General features: G+C 43.7%; 1 protein-coding gene across 1 annotated transcript; it reads left to right on the top strand.

The window, feature by feature from the left end:
• Positions 1-6,790: 6,790 nt before the first annotated feature.
• Positions 6,791-7,845, top strand: LOC134452573 (heart- and neural crest derivatives-expressed protein 1-like). The gene is made up of 2 exons (XM_063203035.1): positions 6,791-7,455; positions 7,677-7,845. The coding sequence occupies exons 1-2, from the start codon at positions 6,967-6,969 to the stop codon at positions 7,770-7,772; spliced, it is 585 nt and encodes a 194-aa protein (XP_063059105.1). The 5' UTR covers positions 6,791-6,966; the 3' UTR covers positions 7,773-7,845.
• The last annotated feature ends 471 nt before the right edge of the window (positions 7,846-8,316 follow it).

Here is an 8,316-nt window from a genome sequence, read left to right as displayed (position 1 = left end):
TGTGATGAGAGAGAGAGAGAGAGAGAGAGAGAGAGAGAGAGAGAGAGAGAGAGAGAGAGAGAGAGAGAAAGAGTGTGTGTGTGTGTGTGTGTGTGTGTGTGTGTGTGTGTGTGTGTGTGTGTGTGTGTGTGTGTGTGTGTGTGTGTGTGTGTGTGTGTGTGTGTGTGCGTGTGTGTGTGTATAACTGGAGCATGTGTCATGTTGGGAGGTGCCTGGGCTCTGGATCTGCAGGGTCTTTACACTCACTCACGCGTGCGATAAGAGCACGTTGGCCTGTCAACACACACAAACACACACATGCACATCTGGCAGTCATACTGTACTAACTAAGCTTGAAAAAGACATTGGGCTTGATGTCGGTGGTTGAGATTCATATTTTTGCAGCTTTCCTAGTTAAGTAGGAACACAGAGTAACCACAGTTTGTCAGACTGAAAGACTGACACCTCTCGGACACTTTAGTATGCAGCACAGGAGCGCCGCAGGGAACTGTAATCTCTCCTGCCCTGATCACCTTGTACATATCGAACTTTAGTTACAGCACAAAGACATGCCAAATGCAAGAAGTTCTTGGATGATACTGCACTTTTAAGCTGTATTAACCCCTTAAGACACTACCCCTGTAAGAAATTAGCTGTTACCAGAATGGCCACCACCAAGACGTAATGTATTACTAAAGGCCCTGTGCACTGTCATAGTGGAGCAGTACTATAGCATTCAAGCTTTTTCAGTGACTTCTACAACGTCCCAGTGGCAGGACGGTGCCTGGTAAGGTGCTACGGATGGGCAGGAGGGGGAGTACAGGATTCTGGTGGAGGGCTTTGTGCGTTGTTGTAAACTCATCCACCTACAACTGAACACTGCTATCTATCTATCCATCCATCTCGATATGAATAAGTACAGTAGCACAGCTGGGTTGACAAAGGTGGTAGCACACTTTTGCAATAATTTCATGTGTATCGACAATCTGAAAGGGCTGAATTCAGAAATTAACTCCATTTGAGTTTGAAATGTGCATCTGATTTTACCCAATCACTGACATATACTTCACTGCCTCGTTTGGTTGTCTGGCAACAAAAATAATCACCTCAGCACAGCCATGGCTCAATCGGTTGGGCGCTCGACTGCTACACCGGCGAGTGACCCAGGTTTGATTCCTGCCCAAGGTCATTGACTGAACCCAGTCTGTCTCTACAACTGTTCTGTCATAATAAGGCATAAAAACCCCCCAAAAAGTTTGACAAAATAAATAAATACCGGGTAAATATATGGAAAACAAGTCAGACATGCGGACAACAGATGTGTCCATCTATGCCTATGGTTCTTAATCTTTTTTGCCCAACTCTTCCACCTTGTGGTCAAAGGAGGGAATTACAATTAAGAAATGCATCACGAAGGGACGGACGGACGGACCGATGGACGGACCAACGGACGGACCAACGGACGTACAAAGCCTCTTATAGAGATGCGTGAGACGCATCTAAAAAGTCCTCCCAGAAAACCCGGCCCAGACATATCATGTAGGGAAATGTGAACTGACTGGAGCTTACGGATGGCAAGGCCAGGCCAGAATCGACATAGAAATAACAGAACAAAAGCTTCACTTGTGGCTGATGTGCTTAGTTATGGATCAAAGTGACAGCGCTCATCCAAAATCTCATCTGCAGGTGCAAGACATAGACACTGGCTGCCTAAACAAAAAAAAATAAAAGTCAGTAGTGCACCTAAACCTTCACAAGAACAAAGCTGTTCTTAACTCTTGATAAAAATGTGGCTCAGTGACAAATAAGAGTTTACACTCCTAAAAAAAATTAGGATTACGTTTGCAAACATGTATGTTATACTATACTTCTGTTCATATAATTTTTCTTTTTTTAAGGATATTTTGGGGCTTTTAAGCTTTTATTTTTGACAGGACAGTGGAGGAGAGACAGGAAACCAGTGGGGAGAGAGAGACGAGGAAGAAGGATCAGCCAAATGACTCGGAATGACGCAAAATGATCCAAGTAGACAACGTGCAGTGACTGAGTAAAACAGACACCAATCTCCCTTTCTCTAAACATTTATTTTATTGAAAAACTTTTATTGAAAAACTTGTCTAAACATTTATTGTAAGGCGTAGATTCAAGCAATATTTTAAAATAGTGAAAACCCTAACTTTTTATAACTTTTACCTGAACTGTAACATTCGGTTTCGGTATTTGGCCAAGTGAAATAAAATAGATGAAGCAAGGCCTTAAAATAGATGAAGCAATGTCTTACGAAAAATGTAGTATTCAAGTATACTGTGTGTTTCCATATTTTTTCATCTTTTTGTACTATAATCTAGGAAAATGTGTGTGTGGTGTGATGTCATTGAAGCATTTGCATGATAGAGGGACAACACCAATGTGTGATTTGACCATGGTGCCTCACTGACAGTATGTCACAGAAACGCTCCCATAAGCCTAGAGGGAGACTCTGACACACACATAGGAAACACAGACGCGTTCCAGATGTGATGAGGTGACTGGGCAGCATGGGAGCCATACTGACATGCTGTCTGTCTGATACTGACATGCTGTCTGTCTGATACTGACATGCTGTCTGTCTGATACTGACATGCTGTCTGTCTGATACTGACATGCTGTCTGTCTGATACTGACATGCTGTCTGTCTGATACTGACATGCTGTCTGTCTGATGCTGACATGCTGTCTGTCTGTCTGCGTCTCTCTGCACATCCCATTCTACCTTTATTAGATTAGATTATATTAGATTATACTTTATTATCATGCAAGCATGAAAATTGCCTTTGGTCTCACAGGGTAAAAAACAGGATACAGTACTGCATTTACCCACACACCCTTCTCTCTTTCTCTACAGTGTGTTTGTGTATATGCTGTGTCATTCTTATTTCCTTTGGTCTTTTTGACTTTAATTATGATAGCATAGTGAAGATGGCCAGGGCAGCTGACAAGGGGGGACAAATGGGTCAGGTGTTCTGGGCCCATAATTGGGTCCTCATTACATGTAATGGGGGGCCCTTTCCGATGACTTTGTCCTGGGCCCAGCCAAAGCTGTCAGCAGCCCTGAAGATGGCGACAGGAAGCGAGTGGGGAGAGAGAGACGGCGAAGGGCCGCCAAAGGACCAGGGCCGGGAATTGAACTCGGGTCGGCCGTATAGTAGAGTACAGGGCCTATCATTCTTATTTCTGAATTTTCTTTCTCTCAGTGTAACTCTCTGTCTGTCTAAGATTCTGTCTAAGATTCAGATGTGAGTAGACAGAATTTAGTTTAATTCATTAGTGGCTGGCTAGCAAAAGCACATAAAAGTCCATAACCATACAAGTAAATCTCAGTGGCAAACACATCACAGAGCCTCACAGCACAGAGCCACTCATTACACGCACAAAATAGTATCAGTTTCTCCCGTACCTCAGCCTACAAGAAGTCTCTCTCTACCTCAACCTATACAAGCCATCGCTACGCACCCTGTGTGAGAGACAAGCTGCCATGTTTTGCGGTGTGTTGGGGCGCCCTGAAGTCAGGATGTCATGTAAGTGAGTGTGCTAACTCGGGGGCTGCGTTGATGAGGCTGGTGACTGAGGTGCTGAAAGCCCGACCCCCTCCTGCAACACCACCACACCATACTGCCCCCCAAGCCCAGCAACCTCCATACTCCATTGGTAGTTTGGTACCCAACCACCATCACCCCCACCCACCAATCCCACAAACTGCCCCACACCCCCACCCCACAACAGCACCACAGACTGTCCAACACCCCCTACTCCACTCGTAATCCCCACACCCCCCCCCCATCTACCTCATACCAGATGCCCAAAGGTGTCTGGTGATTTAGGATCTCGGGGCCAGTATGTAAAGCAGCTGTCAGAGGAATGCATACGCACTACAGGGCAACAAACTGAACAGGGGAAAGTGGCAAGCTATGCAAGAACACTACACAGCCCTGACAAAACTATACTATGTTCACCGCTCCACAAAAATAAAGGGAACACCAAACCCAAAAGTAATGCAACTCCAAGTCAATCATACTTCTGTGATATCAGCCTTAGCCGTAAGAAAGCAACACTCATTGTCAATCCATTTTGAACATTTAACCAACCAGTCCTGTCAACACTAATCATATGGTTTTTAATTCAACATATGACTCAACATATGCCATTTTAATGTGTGTGTGGGTGTGCATGTGGGTGTATGTGTATGTTGTTTGGGGCTATGAACCCATGGCCTATGGATGTGCTTAATTTGTCCATGTACTGTATTTTAATTTTTGTTTTACCTGTCCAGGGACTGCAGATGGAAATGAGCTATATAGCTATAATCTGGCACAAGCCATCTTTTTACTTCTGTAAACAATGTCTATTGTGCATGGTCCCTGCTGAACTAAACTACATAAACTAAACTAAACAAAACAAGAAATGGGCAGCAATTGGACGACAAAATCCCCCCTAAGAGTTAATTGTCAGGTGTCAGACCATTTGTCTTTTTTCATCCTTTTGGACAGATTTTTTGGTCACATGGGTATTTTGACAGTGTCCCACACCTGGAGGTACCATGAGGCGGTGTGACTATCACCCACTGCATTTGGTCAGCTAGAGCCACTCATCCAAGATGGCACCATCAATGTATGCTATGGCAAGACAGTTTTCCGTGTCCCAGGAGACATGCCAGTACCCCGGGGGACGTGAGGGAGGCCATATGGAGGTCTACCCAGCAGCGGGATGGCTACAGTGGCTATAGAGGTCTACACACCAGGGCTTGACACTGGCACCTGCAAACCGGCCAAATGCTGGTAAAACTTGGCCGTGGCCAGTAACAATTACAGTGCCACTAGCCAATTTGGCGGGTAGCTTGACATATCAGAATAGCATATATTCTGCATTTTACGCCTTGTGCATCATTTTTTTCTATTTGAGTTCAAGAAAAAGATCAGTTACTCAGTTTCTATTTGTTTAATTTATTTCCATGTAGAAAGCTATGCACTCATCTGCTTGCTTTAACACCTCATCTTCTGACGTTAGATGAACAGTGTCATGATGAAGAAAAAAAACAATTTCAAATTTGTGGCTAGTAGAATAGCTGGATGGCTAGTGACTCAGGAAAACCGCGAGACACATGGCAGGCAAGCGGAAAAGTTAGTGTAAAGCCCTGCTACCCACCCCTGTTCATATGTCAGGCTTTTTGTGATGTAAATAAATGACAGAAATAATTTCACAACTTTTTCCACCTTCAATTGAGAAAAACACAAAGCTTTAAAAAGCAAAGGAAAAAAAACATGGTTGCATAAATATGCATACCCTCACCCTAATACTTTGTTGCAGCACCTTTGGCTTTTATTACAGCACTGAGGTTTTTTTTGGTAAGAGTCTATCAGCGTAAAAGAACCGACACTACCTAAGTTGCCAACGAGCCACTAGGTCGAATGACCTGAGGAAAGGATGCAAGTTTGGGGAAATGACTTTTACCCACTGTCACCACACAGGTTGCTTCCACAACTTGTCTGTTGGCAGATTCAAACAAATGTGATCAGAGGTTATTTTGGGCCGGCCTCTTCAGACAGCTACACAGTGAGATAAGGGCTGAATGAACAGCACTACTCTGGTGCCTACCTACCTACATTCCAGAGGTCAAGACGTCACTTGACAGCTACATACCCTCCCACACAAGGAGGAGATTGACCAGACAGAAGGTGATGGGGGGAGGGGGTGTATGGGAGAGAGAGAGAGAGAGAGAGAGAGAGAGAGAGAGAGAGAGAGAGAGAGAGAGAGAGAGAGAGAGAGAGAGAGAGAGAGAGAAATAAGGCATCCACACTGTGTGTGACTATGGGGCGTGTGAGGAAGAAACAGAGCTTGATTGAATGTGAGGGATGAGGTGGGGGGCTACAGGCAGAAGACACCTGACTGCATTTACTTGGAAGGCTACCTTGAGGCAGGGGAAACATACAGTGAGTGATGACGCAAGCAACAAGCTCCAGAGACCAGTTTCTGAAGGCTTTTAAAAAGTTACATTCATCAATTTCCTGTGTCACACACGCAACCCTTCCCACTGTCACTTAGTTACACACACTTGTCACCCTCTGTTTTAAACTAGCTCCTCTCACTCACTTTCATACACTCGCTTGCACACTCCTGCTGTCCCTCTCACATAGGGCTGGATCGTGCCTTGCTCCTAGCCAGGGGTGTCATACAGGGGGGTTAAGTGTGACTGAGTCACCAGGGCCCCATGTATCCATTGGAGCTGATTGTACATAGGGCACAAAATTTGATACAAGGGTGTTTCATTCACCTTTGATTGGAGAGTGGAAAGTGTCCAGCATATTTTTATCCTTCTAGAATCCATTGTGTTTTTGAAATTGGCTGACACAGAACAATAGGTTGATGGTTGGAAATTCTACCACTCTCTGAAAATAAAATGAATTTTAAAAAACATACTTTGCCAGACTTTAAAGTGTGTATACAGGTGTGTGTGTGTCTGTGTGTGTGTACATTCACCAGCACACCTTGCTAGTTACAGGATGGGCCCCCTTTTGCCTTCAAGAATTAAAATTAAAACTTTTACATGGTCTTAACAAAGTTTGGCTACATGAGTTGACAAAGATGTGCTTCACACCTAATTATTAATGGCCGAGAACACAAACCACCTTTCTTTTGAGGTCCATAAAGCCTAATCTCCTCCCTGCTCAGCGTCCTCTGACCTATTGGCTCTCAGTTCGCCACAGCCAAGACCAGCCACAAGCATCTCTCCACAAGTCGTCTTGGCTCTGCATTAGCTACCTCAGAAATAACAGCCTGATAGCGCCTATCAAACGGGCTAAATTTAGCTTGTGACATAACCTTTGACATACCCAAGGTATGTGGAGCAGATTGTTCTGTGAGCCACCATAGGATTCTTTAACTTTTACAAAAGGACGCGCACGGAAAGGAGCAGTTTTACGCATTTCACCAACGCTTCGACTACCTCTCCAAAATGAACCTCATCGGAAGCTACCATCCTCACCATCTGATGCACGAAACTTTTCCCTTCGCGGCTCGGTGCCACCAAAACAACCCATACATCCGTAGCTGGTTGATACATAACGATGAGCAGCACCCTTCAGACCTTCAACTACACGCGTCAACAAACTGGACAGAATTTGGAGAACCTGCGTCGGAGGATCCCCAAGACTCCTTTTCAGCCCGGATGGCCAAAACGAGGCGCGCAACTACCCCGAAGAAGGAAAGGCGCAGGACAGAGAACATTAACATTGCATTTGCTGAACTCAGAGACTGCATCCCAAATGTTCCATCTGACACGAAACTGTCTAAGATTAAAACACTGAGGCTCGCCACAAGTTACATTGCTTACCTCATGAGTGTTTTAGCGAATGGACCCGCTTCTGAGGGGTTCAAGGCTGAATTGCAGAGTAAAGACAATTCATATTCGAAAAGGAAGCGAGAGCCAAGAGAAATGATAAAGGTAAGTTTTAAGTAGATAAATTAATTTGCCGTTCATTAGGTGACGCACTTTTAACTGATTGGATAGAAACTAAACACTTCGAGCAAGCACTGTGCCATTGCCAAAATAACGAAATTAATTTAAAAAAAACTTAAAAAAAACTTAAGTGTGATATTTTCGAAAACAGGAGAAGTATGTCTGCACGTTTATGCAATCCAGCCTCTATTTGCTTTCCTCCCCAGAGTGAAGACAAGCCAGATGACAGTTGTCGAGAAAAGAAGTTAAAAGGACGCACTGGCTGGCCACAGCAAGTTTGGGCACTTGAGTTAAATCCGTAGTTCAGAAATGTGGACACATTTTCCATGTGCAACCAACCGTTATTTATATTAATTACCCATTCTCAATTGTCTTTTACTGAGATTCTTTTTGTAAATATATAAAATGTTTTAAAATGTTTCAAAGACTCGTTTTTATTGCCACCTCACAATGAATAACATGTCACCATTTATTTAACCAAACCAAGCACCAAGGCATCGAGTTAACCTTTTCACTTACAAAATAAGAAAACTTCAAATTGTGGCGTTCCATGTCAGTGACCATGGCGCAGAGAGTTGTATACGTCATTGCATTTTAATGTAGCCTAAAGTGGGGACCAACTGTAGTAGTTGATATTGTGCATTAAAAGATGGGATTTCACATTAGGATATGTATAATAACTAGACCCTATGACCATTTAAAATCTTAAATAGTAAATTTAAAAAAAAAAAAAGTTAAATACTAAGGCATGTGTTAATAATTTCCATGTAGGCTATATTATATTATAACCTCTCTCTGGCACTACCTAGTGGTGAGACCAGCCGAATTACTCAACAGCACACTTAT

Source organism: Engraulis encrasicolus, chromosome 7, assembly GCF_034702125.1.
Source record: "Engraulis encrasicolus isolate BLACKSEA-1 chromosome 7, IST_EnEncr_1.0, whole genome shotgun sequence".
Classification (NCBI taxonomy): Eukaryota; Metazoa; Chordata; class Actinopteri; order Clupeiformes; family Engraulidae; genus Engraulis; species Engraulis encrasicolus.
Note: the sequence above shows the minus strand (reverse complement) of the source record. Positions and strands in the feature narration are given on the sequence as shown.

Bases quoted from the DNA above. Each gene is read 5' to 3' on its own strand.
- LOC134452573 (XM_063203035.1), top strand. From the start codon at position 6,967: ATGAACCTCATCGGAAGCTACCATCCTCACCATCTGATGCACGAAACT. The intron at 7,456-7,676 runs GTAAGTTTTAAG...TTTCCTCCCCAG, and splicing joins AGCCAAGAGAAATGATAAAG to AGTGAAGACAAGCCAGATGA.